The sequence below is a fragment of the Octodon degus genome, unplaced genomic scaffold, assembly GCF_000260255.1.
Source record: "Octodon degus isolate 3935 unplaced genomic scaffold, OctDeg1.0 scaffold00113, whole genome shotgun sequence".
In the NCBI taxonomy this organism is placed as follows: domain Eukaryota; kingdom Metazoa; phylum Chordata; class Mammalia; order Rodentia; family Octodontidae; genus Octodon; species Octodon degus.
The window spans coordinates 1,259,427-1,277,937 of record NW_004524689.1 but is presented as its reverse complement, the minus strand read 5'-3'; the positions used below and the strand labels follow the sequence as shown (position 1 = coordinate 1,277,937).

At 60.7% G+C, this 18,511-nt stretch overlaps 2 protein-coding genes across 4 annotated transcripts; both read right to left on the bottom strand.

Moving 5' to 3' along the window:
• Positions 1–439: 439 nt before the first annotated feature.
• Positions 440–10,942, bottom strand: Fam213b (family with sequence similarity 213 member B). 2 transcript variants are annotated; one of them, XM_004639601.3, is made up of 9 exons: positions 10,933–10,942; positions 10,865–10,868; positions 2,661–2,761; positions 2,366–2,570; positions 2,138–2,189; positions 1,499–1,562; positions 1,337–1,412; positions 1,051–1,169; positions 440–618 (listed from the first exon to the last, which is right to left on the bottom strand). In XM_004639601.3, exons 3-9 carry the CDS (start codon positions 2,721–2,723, stop codon positions 592–594), a joined length of 606 nt encoding a protein of 201 aa, XP_004639658.1. In that variant the 5' UTR covers positions 2,724–2,761; positions 10,865–10,868; positions 10,933–10,942; the 3' UTR covers positions 440–591. The 2 variants fall into 2 exon arrangements, with proteins under 2 accessions (XP_004639658.1, XP_023555334.1); XM_023699566.1 differs by lacking the exons at positions 2,138–2,189; positions 2,366–2,570; positions 2,661–2,761; positions 10,865–10,868; positions 10,933–10,942 and having other exon boundaries at positions 1,051–1,238; positions 1,499–2,131.
• Positions 8,742–14,661, bottom strand: Tnfrsf14 (TNF receptor superfamily member 14). Of its 2 annotated transcripts, none has more exons than XM_023699563.1 (8): positions 14,165–14,661; positions 13,280–13,445; positions 12,692–12,817; positions 11,601–11,756; positions 11,086–11,176; positions 10,602–10,771; positions 9,682–9,713; positions 8,742–9,567 (listed from the first exon to the last, which is right to left on the bottom strand). In XM_023699563.1, exons 1-8 carry the CDS (start codon positions 14,231–14,233, stop codon positions 9,445–9,447), a joined length of 933 nt encoding a protein of 310 aa, XP_023555331.1. In that variant the 5' UTR covers positions 14,234–14,661; the 3' UTR covers positions 8,742–9,444. The 2 variants fall into 2 exon arrangements, with proteins under 2 accessions (XP_023555331.1, XP_023555332.1); XM_023699564.1 differs by having other exon boundaries at positions 8,742–9,570; positions 13,280–13,388; positions 14,165–14,660.
• Positions 14,662–18,511: the final 3,850 nt, after the last annotated feature.

Genomic DNA, 18,511 nt, shown 5'->3' with positions numbered 1-18,511 from the left:
ACACATGGGGCAAGGCTAGGTGGCCATGGCTGTGGCTGCAGGTGCAGGCGACAGCACAGAGCTGTCCTAGAAAGCATCCGGTGGAGTCCAAGCCGGCTCCTCCAGAAGCCCTCCCAGCCCTCCACTGAGCCCCAGGGAGTCTCCCTCAACCCTCTCTCCATACCCTAAGCTTATCTGCTGGTCCCCAGACAAAGCTGGACCAAGGCGCAAGGTCACCTTGGAGGAAATGACCAGGCAGTGTGGACTGTCCCCAGAACCCCGCAAGCCAGAGGCCTGAGGTCCACAGAGATGCAGCAGGAGCATGTTCCCTGCACAGGACCACCACCTTCATGGTGGGGGGTCACCCCTCACGTCCCCACCAGGAGCACCCCTAGGGACCTCCGGCGGGTGAGATGGGAGCTGCCAAGACACAATGTACAGCCGGTGAGGAGACGCCATGCCCAAAGACAGCAGTTTTAATGGCTCAGTGCTGCCCGAGAATCAGACAAGGCTCTGTGTCGCAGCCAGCACCCCACTGGCATGGTTCTTCTGATTGAGCACCCAGGAGACTAAGGCAGCAGATGCCTTCCAGGTCCACGGAGGCCAGGGCTGTCACCTCCCACACACCTCCTCATCACACTGCAGGGAAAAGGGCCTCGTTAGGTTGGCCACACTCCCAGGGGCCTCCCACTCACCCATGAAGAAGGGGGTTGCCGGCCACAGAGGCAGCCTGGCCTGTGAGCCACTCCTCTCCACCTGGGGCAGGAGGTCAGCTGCCAGGACCACACTAACACCAGACAGGGCCAGCAGACACGCCCCGGCCCTGAAGCCGAAAGGGCGCCTTCTCTCCAGCCTGCAGCCCCTGGGGAGGACCTGCCAGGCCTGCTTGTCGGTCACCCCATCCCTGGCCCTCCCAGCCTCTCCCCCTGCAATGGAAACACGGGAACGGCAATGCTCTGGGGCTGGCGTGACCCCCGGGGCTGCAGCGGGGGCCCCGGCCAGGCGCGCCGTGTGCACAGGCACCGAGAAGCATGCCTTCGTAGCAGGCTGTTTGGTCCAGGCCTCACTCACCGGGGGTGGCTCGCTGGTGGCAACCTCTGCAGAGATGCCCAGGGCCTTCAGGATGCTCTCACGGGGGACATAGTCACCCGGGGACTTCTGAATGAAGTGCAGCAGAACTTTATCCCCACCTGTGGTGGCAGGCAGGTGGTCAGGGCAACCTGAGAGGCCACCTGCAACCACCACCTGACCAGGCCACACTCAAATGGGTGGTACGTAGAGATGGACAAGCTACAGGTAGGCACACAGTGGCCACCAAATTCAGCATGGCCATCCACTGAGAATGGGGCTGACCCACCTTTGCTGACCACCAGCAGTCCTCCACTCTGCAGCAGGTCACCGGACAGGTTCCCCTGGATGCCAGCTGCCTTAGCCTGAAGGAGGAGAACACGGCCAGTCTCAGAGGAAACCCCAGGGGCTCCCACCAGCCCTGGCCCCAAGGACCTTGACTGCCACTAACCTTGGCAGCCACGTCTCGCACGGGCTTTCCCAGGGCGGCCGGCAGGATGCTCAAGCTGTTGTACCTGCAAAGACACCAGCTCACTGGGCCAGGGTGACTGGCAGAGCCTGAGCCCCCACACCTGCTGCCAGGCCCCGCCAGAGGCAGAAACAAGCTCAGGCCAGGCCCCGCCCGCCCACTCACCTCACCAGGGGCTCCACGATGGCCCCAGGCAGCTACCTCAGCCACCATTCTGGCCAGGAGCAGCCACAGGAGCCAGGGGGCAGCCCGCCCATGGACAGCTGGCCTGCGCTCTGCAGAGGGTGTGGAACGTGGAACCCAGCGAGGGCTGGGTGTGCCCAGGAAGATGGCTCAGGTGGCACTGCCCACCAGGCCAAGCAACATGTGGCAGAAGCAGCGGCATGGCCCTGACAGACCTGGGGCTCCAGGCCCCCTCTGGCCCACTGGGCAACAGCCTGTTAGGACACCCACGTTGCAGAACCCAGCAGAGCGGCGGCTGGAGCTGGCTGGAGCTGTGAAGCCCCTGGGCTGGCAAGCCGGGGTAGGCTTAGCAGACAGCTGAGGGGAAGGTGTTAGCAGGGAGACGCCTCGGGAGCTGAGCGCACCCTCGGGTGCTGCCACACGGACACACATGCTTACCGCTTAAAGCCCAGCTCCTTGTACAGCCGCTGGCTCTCGTCCAGGTAGAGCTCTGGAAAGGCAGCCACAGGCGCGTGCCCGGCTCCAGCCTCCTCCTCCCGCGCCTCGGCCTCCGCGCCCGGCCCAGTGACCCCCGAGGCGAGGCTGAGACCCAGGGGCACCCGCGGGACTGTGGGGCACCAGGTGGGGGCAGGGCCGGATCTGGGGCGGGAAGAGGGAGGGTCGCACCTCCAGAGAAGTAACCGCCGTCCAGGAACTCCCGCAGGCCCAGGGCCTCGGGGCCCACGCCCACCAGGCGCACGCCGTGCCGGTCCAGGAGCCCGCGGAGCTCGCTGAGGTCACGCGCGATCCAGCGACACACCATGCAGCCGAAGCGCCGCAGCCCGGCCACCACGCAGGCCTGCTCCTGCCACAGGCTGCGCAGCTCCACCGACTGCGGGCGGACGGCGCTGTCAGCCGCGCGGCCGACGACTGCCGGGGCCAGACGGATGCCCCCCGCCGACGCGCACCCGCCCGGCCTCACCTCCCCGGTCACCGCGTGCTTCACGACGCACGCGCCCACGCGGGCGAGGTCCAGGGCGCTCATGGCGGCAGCCGCTCGCTCCGGATCCCGATCCGCGGATCCCGATCCCCGGCTCCGCGCCGCCGCAATTCCCCGCCACGCCCCAGGCGCGCCCCGCTCCTGCGACCTTGGACACCCCCCACGCCGCCCCGCCTCCTCGGCCAAGCCCCGCCCCAAAGGCCGCGCCTGTCTCCCGGTTGGACACGCCCCTAGCTCCGCCCCCGACGCCGGGCCCGCCCGGCGCCTGACCCAACGCGGTCTCCGGATCTACATATTCATAAGCCGTGAGCCAATAGCGCAGCCTCCCAGGCGTGATGCGCGCGCTTGCGTACGTACGTGGTGCGCTTGCGCAGAGTGCGGCGTGGGCTGATTGGGGCGCGCCGGGCTCCGCGGGGTCGGGCCTTCCCGCACGGAGGGCGGCGTCGGTGGCGGCGGCGGCGGCCGGCCCTGCCGCGCGCCCGGCCCGGGTTCGTCAGGTGCGCGCCCCGCTGAGCTGCCTCCCCAGCCCGGAGGGCCGCTCTTGGGGAGCGTAAGGCTCCTTCCGCCCCGAAGGCGCAGACCCACGTCTGTTCGTTCGAATCGTTGTGTTGAATTACTACTTTTAGTTTTATGAGTTTTGGTTTAATTTTGAGTACTTAACTGGAAAAAAAAAAAAATCAGCGATTTATAAAAAATATTTACTTATTTATCTATTTATTTATTTTCGTACCAGGGATGAGCTCTGCACTTTGCACTTGCCCAGCGGGCGCTTATGCTGCTGGCTGAGCTAGCTCCCTGAACCAAAAAGTCAAAATTTTCAAACACAGCTTTTTTGATGTACAAAGTCTAAAAAAGAACACAAATTGGTATGTGAGTTACAGTGACAGTGCCAATAGCGTGTCCCAACAAGTCTTCGGGGATCCCCCCTAAGGCAGTCTGCACACACGACAACGACAACAGCACGTCCCGCGGACGGACGGCGCCCGTGCTTTGCTTTCCTGGCCTCTCGCGGGACGTACTGGACGTCTCGGGGGTCTCGCTGCCTTGTAGGAGGGTCTTGTTCTACACTGTGTGGTTAGCAGGAACGTAAGATATAAATAAAGTATGAGATTCTTAACATGTGTCGTGCATTTGAAACAGGCACCAGCATTTCCACATCGGCTGCAAAAGCCTAAAAACTACCAAAACTAAAAACCTGTGTGAACTCCTGTGGAAGCACAAGGCAAAGCCCACCCTAGAAACAAGACTGTCGAGCCAAGGCAGCTTCACACGTAAGGACTGCGTGTACCACGTACAGGAGTTACACCTGTAGCCCATATGTCTGCCTTTCCTGTCCTTTCTTCTAGGGTACCACTGACATCTTTTTTTTCTCTTCCTGTTGTGGTAGTAGATCTTTGTGACACCACGTTGCCTGATCACCCGTCAGCTCACCAATATGCTCTGCGATTTTTTTGTGTAGTTTGCTGGGCCGAAACCTCTTGTTTTTTCCTCTGCTATAAGTGATCTCTTTATGAGTTCCAGTCTCAATCCGCTAAGAAAATTTCCTCGTGATATTTTGCATGTGTTATTCTCTTTTTAAACTATCGAACTATGCCACACCTATTTAGGACTAAGTAAAATACAGCCGTTGGCCAATGTTTGGTGTTTCAAGTGACATCGTAATTGCTGCATAACTCATCAATAACATCCATTCCACCTGTGGTTTTGTTGAAAGTTTCCAGTTCAGGCTTCTGTTTTGTCAAGGTTTCCCTACCAAAATTTCCACATGGTGAGATGTTGACATCAGCAGTACCAGCTTGTTTTTCTTTGCCCGATGGGAGGCATCCAGAGACCATACCATACAGTTCTCTATTTGCGAATTGCAGCATTTCATTTGGAATTTCTGTGCTGTGCTGGCCAGCTCCTGCTTTGTTGGTGAATGTACCATCGCCTGGAAACTGGTACACCAACTGTCAAATGTCGTCTCCTGATTCACGTGGGAGATGGGAGCGCCAAGTCTGCTCACAGCATCATTCGGCTCCTTACAAAGAAGGACCTAGTGGCTGCGTTCCAGGATAAATTTCTAAATGCAAAGTACAATCAGTCTTTGCATCTATGAGGCACAGATTTTTATTTGGACCATATTTTGAGCCCCTGCTTTTCCATAAGTCTTTTACATTCCTGCGGTCACCGTGGGGCATTCCTGCAAAGCAGAACAGACCTATATGTGCTTTCAGTGCCGCTAGTGAGGACTCACAATAAATAGGTTTTTGAACACGGCCGGTGGTGTGTGCGGAAGGTTTTCCTTGCACTTCAGCCTTTGTGTCTTTCACAGCATCCTGTGGCATCTTGCCTGCCACAGTTCCCAGCACTGAATGGCGGTGCTGGCATCCGTCCAGTACCTTTCCCTGTGGCTAGGACCCCACCTCTCGTGACCGAGCTCTAGCCCTGGGTCGGTCCATTGGGTGGCGTGGTCGTCTCACGTCTCAGCTCGTCGACTGTGTACTCACGTGGCTGTTCCCCTCCGCATCTGAGTCAGGAGGTCTGCATTTCCTGTGCATCCGTCGGATCTTGCTCCATTTCACTGTCACAAGAACTCTGGTTCATGTGGCCAGCATCAAAGTAACCGTCATCGCCACCCTCCACCCACACCAGTCTATGTTGCAAAAGTATGGGTTTCTCCATCGCGGCTCGTCTTCATCACCCATGCTTGCGTGATCTGAGAACTCATTTTTGACCTCTTTCAAGACTTGCAAATCTGGTTTTCACGTGCCCTGAACGGGTAACGTCGACTAGAAAAATTAAAGGACAGCATTGTTTGAACAAATCCTGGAGTGGTGTGGGTCTACTGGGTCCTCTGTGGTGCTTGGATAAATACATGCAAAACGAGTTAGATGGAGCATAGGATGGGCACAAATCCCACACACCTTGCTGCTCAGCTTACCGAGTGTGTAAATGCACTGCTTGCTTCCTGCATCCCTCAGGAAAAGGTCCCGAGACACGCAGCCGTCTCCAGTTATGCTGAAGCACAAATGCACAGTAGACGAGCAAGGGCCTGCTCGATCTGGTGCTATGTTTCTAGGGTTTTTAATTAAACTAGGCCAAGGCAGGAGAGTCTTTTTTTTTTTTTTTTAAATATTTATTTATTTTTATTTATTACATTTATTTATTGTGTGTGTGTGTGTGGCCAGCTCAGCCCACCAGGGGGCGGGGCTGGCTGGCATGTGGTGCTGGGGGATCGAACCGCGGTCCCTGTGCTTTGCCAAGCTTGTTTCAAGTAGGTGCTTTAGACCACTGAGCCATCTCTCCAGCCTGGCAGGAGAGTCTTTAAAGAACCATTCCTTTCCTGACGTCTGAGGGCTGTGGACATGGAAGCCAGGAATGCTGCCTGCCTTGCTCTGGAGCTGAGTGGCCAGGTGGCCAGGATTTAGAAGACGTCACTGTGTTCTGTGGGATCACCTTAGGCCTGAGACCTCACAAATGATAAAGATGTGTGACGCATCAAAGTCTGATTCCTTACTTAACCGGCAGCCACATTTGGGCTCGGCCACTGCTCAACCTTGAGGCGTACTAGTGTCTATCTGCCAACAGTGACCTTCCACCTGGGCCATACGGCAGAGGGTCCGGTGCCCAGGAGCCTGCTCTCACCCCTCAGACCCCACAGGTAGGGCTGGAGAAGGAAGGCAGGGGGCTGCCACGCCATCCACAAGCCCCACGGGAGATGGGAAAGCTGCGGCCTGGGAGGGGCTGCTGCACTCAGCCTAGGAGGGTGGTGTTGCTGAGGTTGGTGCCAGAGGACCACGCAAGGAAAGAAGGTTCGCTTCCCAGGGCATGAAGGAAGAGTCGAAGAGGCTGGGCAGCACCTAGCAGCCCAGAGGAGGCTACGGCAGCCACGCAGCCCAGGAGCCAGTCCTGGAGACAGGAAGGGACCTGTCTCCAGAAGAAGCCAGAGGTGGAGAGATAGTGTTGTGAAAGGTACCCCCTTAGCCCATGAATAGCCAGCTGGGGGCGTCAGCCTGGTTCTGAAGAAACCTGCACAGGAAGCAGTCACCAGCACTAGGCCAGCCGAGCTGCAACACAGCCAAGCACCAGCCAGAGGGGTCTGGACAAAGGGCCGGGCTTCCACCAGGGAAGGACCCACGCTCACAGCATCCAGTCAGTCCACACAGATCTCTCAGCTCAGAAATGTAAAAGCAAACACGGGCGAGAGACCCCCACAGCTGATGCCCCCTCCCTTCTACTTTGTTCCCCTTAATCATGCGCAACATTCCTGGCGAGCCAAAGTGTACACAATCAGCGCGGGGCCACTGCAGGCCATTCTCTGCAGGTCAGAAGAGAGCAGGGACCCGAAGTCCACAGCCTGTGTCACCTTACCCTCCCATGGCAAGGGACCTGGCTACCCGACATGAAGGGCCCTAGGCTAACGCCCACTCCGACAACCTTTTTCAGGTCCCCTCCCAGCTGTCAAGAGCTTCCCTACGTTGTACTTCCACTAAACACTCCACTAACTTCCTCTTTTGTCTGATTGCATTTTCCAGCTTCATGTGAGACCAGTCCTCCTTGGGTGGTCACAGTGGTCCCCACCGTTCCCAGGCCCAGTCACTGGGGTACGGCACACTGCAGTCCCTCCTGAGTCGAACACTCCATGTGCTGGAGAAAGACCTCAAGGCCCAGGGCCCACGAGGCATCTGGAGGCTGGAGCCCGCTGCAGGGCTCCGCTGGCCTCTGGGTTGGTGGACTCTAGTCCCCTGGCTCTGTCGATACCTGAGAGCAACAGGCACGGGCCCAGGTGTGGGCCAGATGCTGTCATTGCAGCTGGGTGGACACTTAAGGGATTTGATGTTCGGGAACAGCCGGCCCAGGTCTGAGAAGCGCCCAAGGGAGCCTCAAGACAAGATCACAGCCAGGTGGTAGAACGCAAGTTACTGGGGCTGAAGGACCGGTGGGGCAGGCGCCATCACCGCGTCATGACGCAGGAGAGCTGTGTCCCAACAGGCTGGATCTGCACAGGCGAACAGACACCCAGGACGGCTGCGACTGGAATTGGAGCCTCGCGTGTCACCGGAAGGCCTTCCCACTCCTGGCTGGAGCGCTGGTTATGACACCTGCCTAGTGCTTCACAGATCAGCCTCCAGAGAGCCGTGCTGTCGCCTGCCTGAGCCTTATTTTTAGTAGGAGATTCTTGCCTCTTAATTGGACCTCATGGATTGCTAACCAAGCACTTAGCCTTCTAAATGTTCTACAGATCTAGAAAGTAGGAAGATAGATTAGACCGGACAGATGAAGAGAGATAGGTGGGGAGATAAAATATGGGTGACGATACAACTGCAAAGAGAAGTCAGACTTGAGCAACGATTGAAATAATTATATTTCAAATAATTGAATGAATACACTCAACAAGAAAGAATAAAAGTTAACCTGCAGAACTGCGCAGGTTTGGACCACAAACCCTAAAGCAGCAGGGAGCAGCCACCAGCACTCGGCCAGCCGAGCTGTGACACAGCCAAGTATCATCTGGGGGCGGGGTCTGGACAAAGGGCTGGGCTCCCACCAGGGAAGCCCACACACGCACGCGCGCGCACGCGCACACACACACACACACACACACACACGGCCGGCCAGACGCGCAGGGCGGCCTGAGCCTTGCATCCAGGCAGGCCACGCACCTGCACACTGCCTCTGTGTCCACACCTGCTTTTGTGCTCACACATGGAATAGGGTTCCTAAGTCTGGCTGCGATGAACTCCTGGAGGCCCAACAGCGCGTACGTCTGCCCTAGTGCAGACGTCCACACTTGTGACCCTGCCTTCTGGGCAGCGTGAGGCAGCAAGTCGGCAGTTCAAGGCCTGCCTGGGCCACTGTCTCAAAGTAAATTCTAAAACCAAAATTGAACAAAACGCCTGGGGCTCACTTAGTGGTAGAGCACTTGCCTCACATCCTCAATGCCCAGGACTCAATCTTCAGTACAGCAAAAAATAAAAGTAATGCCACGTGGCATCCCAGCGCTGGGCCCTGAACCTCGCCCTCCATAAGCAGTCAGCGCTGCTCCCGGCACTGGGACGGGAAGCACATCCTGGGTGAGCCAGGAGCGCCACAAGTCCTCGTGGAATGGTGGTCAGAGCTGCAGAACTCAAGGCCCCGTGGTAAAGGCGCCCACAGAGACCCCAGCGACAAAAACAAGGACAACAGTGAAGATGATCCCAGCGAGCAAGTTGAGGAGCTCCGAGGTCATCCAAGGCCCGGGAATGAGTCTGTGAGCACTCAATGGAAGGGGACGCCACTCCTGCCAGGGGATGCCTGAGCCGTGGTCCCAGCTCCATGTGGCAGCCACCAAATGATCACAGCACAGGCGGGAGTCTTGGCAGGTGGAGGTCTGATGAGAAATGGCCTTTGCAGTGATGAGGCGTCCGGGTATAAACAGAGCTTATAAGACAGGAGAGGGGATTGATGCCACCTCCATGGCCAGCCCACCTTGACGCGGGTAGAGCCGTGGGCTGGCCTCCCAATGAGCAAGCCCAGGCTCCGGCCGCAGGTGGAACACCAGGCTAGGTGAGTGCTGGGGAGGGCCGGGAGGGGGCCTGGGGTCAGGGGCGGCTGCCACTGCACTGTCCCGTGGTGCCGAGTTCCTGTGTGAGCCTGGGCTGCACCAGGGCTGACTGGAGCCCCCTGGGCCCGCTGAGGGCTGTGGGCAGCCTGTGGAAACCTCAGTGCCACCCTGCCTTGGGGCAAGTGCCAGCTCTCACCAGCGGTACCGTCCTAGGGCCAAGACACTTCTCCCCAGCCCGGATTAGCAGTGGGAGTCCTTCCCCCTCAGCGGGGGAGCCGTCTCCTCCACAGCCACGGTGGTGACGTCAGGCAGGGACTGCAGGGCCTCGGTCATTGCAGTGTGCTCTGCCCTGCCTCGTGTCTCCTGCTGGGTAAGCAGAGAATGTGTGCTGGGTAAAGACTCGGGGCTCCCCAAAAGCTGGGGAACCCTCACCCACACAGCCCAGAAGCACCCCAGAGAAAGTGGGAGTGATGGTACCTGGTTGAGGTTGGTCACTGGGGCTCTGAAGCCTGGAATACAAAGAAGCCTTGTCACAGGAGGAGCCAGAAAAGCTGGCCCAGGACTCAGGCGCACAGTGAGGGCTCCCTGCTCTGCTGTGTGACCCCCAAGACCGACCCACAAAGGCAAGGTGAGATGGACTGTGCACAGGACTTCCTGCCTAGCCTGTCCCTCAGGAGCCAGCGTCCCAGCTGTCCCAGCCCATCTCACCCCTGTAAGTGCCCAGGCAGCCAGTGAAGGGGAGGACTGCAGAGCAAATCAGATCCCACCCTCCCAGGGCTGGGCCTCGGGCCCAGCCACTCCTGGCCTGCCTCAGATCCCCGGACCTCCCTGCACCCAGGGACCTGGGAGAGAACACGGTGCTGCCCCTGCCCGGGCCGTGTCTGCGCTAGAGCCTGGGGGCCCGGCCACGCGTGGGCTGCCCGGGCCGTGTCTGTGCTAGAGCCTGGGGGCCCGGCCACGCGTGGGCTGCCCGGGCCGTGTCTGCGCTACAGCCTGGGGGCCCGGCCACGCGTGGGCTGCCCAGGCCAGAGCTGCATCTTCATAGTGGCCTCTGGTGCCCCACGCAGCCCTGTGCAGAGGTGCTGTCCAAGAAAGAAGGGACACAGGACACTTCTCTAGGAGGACACAGGCCTGGCCTTGGCAGGTCACCTCTGATCCTCCAGTGAAGCAGGGCTGCCTGGGCTCCCCGTGGTCCCCAAGCAGAAGGGCACCAGGCACCAGGCTCCATGACCAAGGTGGTAGGGTGACTCCAAAGCCGGGGTCCTACCTGCCCCCTCCAGAAGACAGCAAGAAGCCACACAGCCCCCCAACAGCACCCCTGACCCTGGAAGTGCCCTGGGCTGAGGCCACCTTCCAGGGTACCAGGACGCAGAGCAGGGGGAGGGACAGCTGCTCACCACGTAACCTTTTCCTTTTCTTCCATAACCAGACGGCCAGGAAAGGCGTGACAAATAAGAGGACAAGGGCGGTCACAATGCAGAGCACCAGCATAGAGAGCCCCGAGGAGCAGGTGGCATCCTTGCTGCTGGTCCCTGGCTCTGTTTCCCACTGAAGCCACCCGCTGCACCTAGGAGAGGAGAAGGTGTGGGCACCTGGGGCCATGGCTCAGGGCAGCTCTGGGTGAGCAACCCTGACTGTGACCTCTTGTGTTGTCCTGCTGTCTGCTGTCCCCCGTTTAGGGAGACAGAGGGAGAAAGAAGACAGCCCAGGAGGGCAGGGCAGAAACACCCAGGCAGAGCTGCAGGTGGGAGAGGAAGCCCACAGCTGCAAGCCCGTGACCCCCACCCAGAAGGGCAGGCAGCAGCTCCCCACGGCCGTCCAGGCAGCTCTGTCCTGTGCTCAGGTGACCCTTTCTGTTGGGGAGGGGCTGGTGTCCCCTACCTGGTCCAGGGCAGACACTGGTCTAGGGTCCCATTGGGCGAGAAGGTCCCCAGGGGACAACCAACACAGAGTGTGTCCTGACTGCTGTTGCCTGGGGAGAAGGGAGGTGGATAGAGGGCTGGTTGCCAGGCAGGTGGGGCTGGGAACCCCAGAGCGGGTGGCATCAGCCCTTCTAGGCCTCAGCCCCGCTCTGGTGCCACTGGGCAAGGCATGGCAGACCCAGGTCACTCCTGCACTCAGAGTGGTCACTGGCATTGCCCACCAGCTGCCCCATTAGGCCCCACCAGTGTCACTTGGCACTTGAGAGGGAGGCAGGGAGACTTGGGTTCCCAGCCCCTCTAGGGCCACCAGGATGAGCGCATCCCCTGCCATCCTTCCCACACTCTTATTTCCCTTGCTCCTAGGACAGGAGAACATGGGCTGGCCACAGCGCCTGCACCCCACCAGGTCCCTGAGCTGGCCACTGTGGTGTCCAGGGTCCTGGGGCTGAGGGGGAATGTGCCACCACAGCTCACCTCTCTCCTTCACCCTCTGGCCCGGGTGGCAGGCGGTGTGGGGCTGGCACAGGACGCAGTGATCCCCTTCCCGAGCCTTGCAGAAGCGGCCTGGACTGCAGTCGCACGTGGTGTCCTGGGTGCTGGAGCACCTCCTCCTGGTCACCAGGCCCATGTCTGAGCCAAGAGAAGGAGCTGAGCCAGCCGCCAGGTGGTGGCTGTCACCTGCGCTGCAGGGACTCAGCTGGCTCGGGGGGCGCTAGCTGACCTGCTGCATCCTGCCCTGCCCTGCCCTGCCGGGCAGAATGTGACGCCCTGGGTACCCAAAGCAGAGGTGTGAGCCCTAGGAAGGACAAAGGCAGCAGCAGTGGGGACAGCTGAGAACAGGAGCCCAGCAGGCCTCCTGGGAGGGGTGTCGGGCCCTTGGGCAATCTGAGGCCCTGGGCACAGACAGGACCCCAGAGCAGCAGAGGAGGCTTGGAGTGGGGGCCACAAGCCAGGTCCAAGCTGCCCCAGCCCTTCCCCCAGGTGGCCCCCCTCTGTGTCTCCAGGTCAAGGGGGCAGAGGCCAGCTCAGGGAGGCCCTGCCCACCTCATTCCTCCTCAGGGACAGTGTCACCAGCTAGCTACCCAGGCCCCCTCCAGGCCCAAGCAGGCAGGCGTTCCGCTGGCCGGCAGTCTGAGCCCCCAGCTGCCTCCTGAGCCACGAGGGCTCGCAGCCCCCACTGGCCCCCTGGCCCCTTCCTGAGCACTACAGGCTCCCTGCTGGCCCCCAGGGGTGCCGCATTCTTCTCCTGCAAGGAGACAGGACCATACCTAGCCCTGGCCTGGGTTGCTGCCAGTGTGGACCCACGGTGGCCAGAGGGCCTGTGCTTCCCACTGCCTGCGGCCCTCAGCCTCTGCTCCCCCCCCCGGGAGCAACACCCCCTTTTTTTGCAGCCACAGGGATGAGGAGGGAGAAGCCGGGAGGGGGCTCTGCCCTCCAGCTCTGAGTCACTCTCAGGGCCTTTGTTTCTCCCCTGAGGTGACTCTGTGGCTCAGGAGGCTGGTGGCAGAGTGCAGGGAGCCCCTGGGGCTGCGCCCACGCTTGATGTGCTGCTGGATGGCACACACCTGGCTCACAGTCCCGGCAGCGCAGGCACTGCTCCAGGCCGTTGGGGTGGGCAGTGTAGGACCCCTCAGGGCAGGGTGCACACTCCGTGCCGGTTTCCTCGCTGCATATGTACCGCACATAGAAACCTGCAGCCAGGGTAACAGAGCTCAGCAGCAGGAGGCCCACGGAGCTCCGCCTGGGACCTTCCCAGCACATGACACCACCCACGAGGACTGCGGGCCACCTAGCAGTCCCTGGAGACCCAGGCCCCAGTGGCCTTCCAGGAATGCACCTGCTTTGAGATGTGGCAGGTCTGGAAGGATGTGTGGCTTCCTGGTCCCCTGAGCCTGCTCCTGTCCTCTCAGCCTGAGCCTGGAGTCATGCAGGCCACACCATCCCCCAAGCCCACCCCCGACAGTGGAGGGCCAGGCTCCCGAGCTGGAGGAGTGCAGGGTCCAGGGTTTGCCTCGGGGCTCCATCCCTTTGCTATCTGTGTCCCCTGGGCCCAGGGATTTGTGCCACCTGCAGCTACAGACACAAGGACAGAGGTGCTCTAGGCAGGCAGGGAAAGTGTCTGGCTGGCCAGGTGTGGGCCCCTGGGCTGCTACCTGGACTGCACTTGGGACAGCATTCCAAGGCCACTGGAAACTCCTCCTCTCTGCACATGGGCTGGGCAGGGCTGCGTTGGGCGAATCCCAGCAGGAGAAAGCACAGCGCCTGGGCAGCAGGCAGATGTCTGAGGGAGCAGCAGGTCTGCCCTGTGACCCTACCAGACTGACCTGGGGATCTCAGTCTCCCCTGGGGCAGACGGGAAGTGCCAGCTCCTGGGGCGGGCAGTGCCATGGTGGGTGACAGCTGGGCGGGCACCTGCACAGCCTCAGGAGCGGTCTAGGATGAGTCTCCTCAGCCTCCACCTTTGTCTGGCCCGGTGGACCTGGCAGCTGGGTGAGTGCTCTCCCCAGGGATCCCTCCCAGGCAGCCATGCCTGGCCTCCTGTAGCTCGGTGCTAGCCTCACTGTCCCCTGGGAAGGAGCAGCTAGCCAGGCTGGGCCAGGATCCCGCGGGACCTCACTCAGGGCTAAGCGGCCCCACAGGGCGGGCAGGAAGCCACCTTGGCAGGGAGCTTGTTCCCACCCAGCTCCAACCCTTGGACCCTATCACACTACCCAAATACCCACTTATCTCAGGCTGCAGGTGGAGATACCAGCGCCACACAGCCAGCTGCAGGCCTCTCTCTTCCTGCTCAGGGCTGCCAAGCGTCCCTTCCCAAGAAGCACCCCTCGCCAACTCCCCCACACTGCCTGCCCCTGCAGGGTCACAGGCTGAGAGGTCTGCTAGGGGGGTGGCTCTTCCCTGAACCACCCCACCTGGTCAGCTCCAGAGCAGGGATGCAGATGACAAAGGCTATGTCCCATAAGGGACCAGGGCTGGGGGGTCACTTAGGCACTGGAGCAGGAGGGGCAAACAGGGACAGAAGGGCATGGGGCACTTACCAGCCTCAGGGTGTTGGCTTTGGGCACGGGGTTCCAGGATCGAGGCCCCCAGCCTGGCAGAGCCCCCATGACCCTAGTCAGGAGGCCCCCTAGCCTGGCAGAGCCCCCATGACTGCAGTCAGGACCCAGCTCTGCTAAGAAGCCCCCCCCCACACACACACACACGCACACACACACCCCAGCAGGACCACTGGAAGCTCTGGGCCTCCAGAGCTTCCCGGTAAGGTATCAGCAAAGCTGTTCTCATCAGGAGCTAAGCAAAAGTAAAAGCAAAAGTTAAAATCGGCGCTAGCCTGAAGACACAGCCTCTTCCCACTGGCAAGCCCGGGCAGCCCACCACCCTTCACCTGCTGAGAAGCCCCCCATGCTCCATGCCCCAGGCTGACCCCTCAGGTCACTGCTGGCCTGCGGGACAGGATGACCTCTTGCCACAGCAAGAGCAGTTGGGTGCTGTCCCCACCCTGAAAGGCGGTTCTCAGCCCTGTGCTTGGGAGGAGCCAGGGGCAGAGGAGGGGCTGTGCAGGAGGCAGGAAGGAGCGTTTTAGCCACCAACCCTGCTGGGAATCCTCACCCTAAGCTTCCTCTGCACAACCCAAAAGCTCCAGAGCAGGCCTGCTGCTGCCTGCCACTGGGTTCAGCACACCCTGAGTCTCCCGTTGCTCACCTCAGCTCCTGCGGGACACCAGTATCTTCCAGCAACCTCTGACCCCCTCCAGGTCATGCTTGGGTCACTTCCGCCCGTCTTCACAGCTCAGGGAAGGGGTGACTGCCAGGGCTGCGCAGAGACCACCCTGACTCTGGCATAGAGGGTCCCTTGCCATTCTGGAGCACCCAGGGTCTCGCCACTGTCCTCTGAGCCAAGGGGGTGTTTGCTTAAGGCTCCCATGAAGAAAGGGCACCCAGCCAAACCCACTTCCCTGCTACCCACTGCCAGCTAGGCTTCCCGTGGTGCCATATGGCTCCCTCTGAGGCCTGGAGTTGCAGTGGGTGGGGGAGTTCAGGGAGGAGCCCAGTCCCCTTGGTGAGGCACAGCTGAGAGGGCCCTCAACGCCCCCTGCTGTGCCCAGAGCCTGGACAGCCCAGGGTCTCTCTGTGGCCTCTGTGTGGCCAGGTCAGATCCAGGCCCACCACAACCCCTCCCAGGGCCTGACTGGCACCAGTCCTCCTCCACAGTCCCAGGCCTGTCCCTCCTGCCTCTGTGTAGGGTCCCGCTGGACCTGCCAAAGGGGTCATACCCACCCCACGCCTCTTCACTCAGGAAGAGTGTCCATGGCATGGCCAGACACAAACAGGGGCAGAGCCAGGGCCAGGGCCAGGGCCCCCTACAAGGAAGCACCTCTCACCCCAGCTTCAGACGCTGGGGGTCAGCTGGGGGTACAGCATGCTAGAGGGACTTTTCCTGAGTAGAGGTCATACTGCGTGACGCTGGCCCCACCAGCCTCATGGTCACTGGTTGACTGCACATCATGGGGCTGTGGAGGAAGGCATGAGATCACAGGGTCATGTGGGCACCGAGTCCTGCATGTTGACACCTGCCCACACTCAGGGACAGAGTCCCCCAAAGGTTTCCCACCCTCCGGAAGAGCCTGGCACCCCAGTCTCTGGACAGCAGTAGGAGGGAGCCAAGGGCATAGAAGCCTAGGCTCCCACCGCACAGCTGGAAGGCGGTGAGGGGCGCCCTCCCCCCACATTTCCCAGGAACTCGGAGATCTGCCTACAGCCCATGGGGATTTCCAGAGAGGGCAGGGGATCCCCATTTGCACATCCCTGCAAGCCCTGGGTAGTGCTCACCATGAGTGAGTGGACACACGTGTGTGAGCATGCAGTGTGTGGACAGTGGGGCGACACGTGGACTCTGTCGCCTGTGTGGATGGGCAGGGGCCGGGCTAGGGTGGAAGGGTGAGGGGGCAAAGCTACGGGGTCTCTGGGTGCACAGAAAGGCATGGCCTACCCAGCTTTGTGTCAAGGACAGAGGAGAACCCCGTACTGGGACAGACGTCGGCCGAGTGTCATGGAGCACCACCTGGGCCACTCTCCTTGCTGGCTGAGGCTGACCGTACGTCCACGTACTGACACGTGTGGAGCTGGCCCGGACTTCCCCTTATCCCTTCAACTGGCTTTAAGCAACGCAGGTGTCCAGCCCAGGTGCTGGTGGCGGCCTTGGAAGATGGCAGGCGGGTTTCCCCGGGGGGGCCCCACCCTGTGTCCCACGGCCTGAGTCGGGGTGCAGAGCCAGTGCACCGCGCTGTTGGCTGGATGGAGCCTCGAGACAGAGGCTGGAATCATTGCCCTTCAGCGCTGCAGCGCCAGCCCCGAGCACCTGATACTGCCTCAGCTGAGCAGTGCAGCCTGCCCTTCCTCAGCGTGGTCCTCATGCGCCGGGCAGGTGGCGCGGGCCTCCTCCTAGGCCAGCTCCCAGCCCTCGCCCGCTCCTGCCGTTCTCACAGTCACTCAGCCTCAGGCCGCTCCTTCTTCACAAGTGAGTAAAGCCCAGCTCGGCCCTGGGTGGAGGCCCTTTGGCTCCCCATAACTAACTCCAAATAGGCCTTGGTGTCTCTACTCTCGCCATGGGCTGCCCTGGACATGGGAGGTTGGACTCACTCACTAGAATTCCAGCTACTTTTCCATGGGATTACATATATAAACTCCCCAGACCTTGACAAGGACCTGGGAAAGCTGGCTCTCTATAGGATGTGACAGCGCTGGGGTGGCCTGGGACCTCCCAGGGGCCAGTGCATGTCACAAGCCGCCTGCTTCTCAGATGGGCGGGAGGGGAAAACAGCGAAAGGGCTCAGGGTCCAGCCCTGGCCAGTCTGGACAGCTTCCTGACATCCCATCTGCCAGCGCCGCCTGTCTACCTGGTTCTACCCCCAGGAAACTGCTGTTGCCCCAGCGCTCACCCCGCGTGTGAAAGCCACTCGAGCCCAGCCCCGCTTCTCCATGCCTCTGGCTCAGCTCCAAGACAGGCCCTGGGAGACCCAGAAGGGACCAGAGGCAGGGAGTAGCCGAGCTGCAGGCAGCAGCGGTCCCTAGGGCCCTCCGTGGGGGAGGGCGCCTGTGAGCAGGAGGAAGCAGAACAGCTGGGCAGCCGAGCAAAGACGGGGAGGCCGGGGGGCTGAGGGCGCTGGGTCATGACCGAGGAGGGGAAGAGCACGGGCCAGGTCACCGCAGCCACACAGTGGGACCGGGGGGCAGGGGACATCACGTTGTCTGGAACATCCGGCAGCTGTCTGGAGGGCAGTGTAGGGCTGAATGCTAAGGGATCTGAGGTCACTGTGCCAGGCGACCAAAAAGGGCGCTTCCTTGGGTGGGAGCGCCCCCCACGGACCCTCCTGGGGTAGGGAAGCAGCCTGTGTCTACCTCAAGGAGCTGGCGGCGGGGGCCCTGGCACAGGCCTGCCATCCCAGGAGTCTGGGAAGTTGAGGCAAGAGGATTGCCAGTTCAAAGCCAGGCTGAGTGACTTAGTGTTAGCTAGAACTCATCTAAAAATTAAAAAGAGGGCTGGGGTTGGTAACTCTACAAGGGCTCTGGGTTCAGTCTCCAGTACTGAGGGAAAAGAAGAAGGAAGAAAACTGGTACTTTCGCACCGTAGAGAAACTGGATTTCCCCTCCTGCCCCCAAAGCTAGAAACAGAAAATGCAAGAATCAGCCATTGTCGTAAATTGCACCGTATGGAAATGTGAGTCTCAGGAGAGGAGCGCGTGCTAATGGTGCTCTGTGGTCACGCCGCCTTGGCATAAGAGGCCCAGAAGAGGGGTGGTGCAGCACGTCACGCAGCCTTGTTGGCTCAAGGAGGACAAGACGAGGGCTCCAGCGCTGGCCTGAGAGCTCAGGAGACTAAGGGCCGCGTAGGCCGATCGCAGCAGCAGGGTTCCATCCCCAGTGCGCCCTGCCGGCCCCGCCCCCGGGACACGCTGAGACGCCATTGAGACTGGGCCTGTTAGCGTGCACCTGTAATCCCAGCACTGGGGAAGCTGTAAACAGGAGAGTCAGTACGAGTCCAATCTACGTAGTCAGGCCCTGAACACCCTGTAGACCCTGTCCTAAATACAGAATAAAGCCAACTGTAAACCTCCAAACGCAATAAATAGGGACCCCAATAAAAAGAAAAACAGCAGGGTGATGAAGAGGCAATGCCTATGGGCTGGTGAGATGGCTCAGTGGAACAGGTGCTCGCCTGGCGAGCGCAAGGGCCTGACTCCAACCCCCGGTGCCACAAGACAGGGGTGCCCTGTCACACAGTGCCAGGCACGTCCAGAGGGTCTCCGGGTGACCGCGGCAGCACACGTAGAGAGGGACACGCAGGCTGGCAGAGTGCCCTGTCAGTGCCAGGCCTGTCCAGAGGGT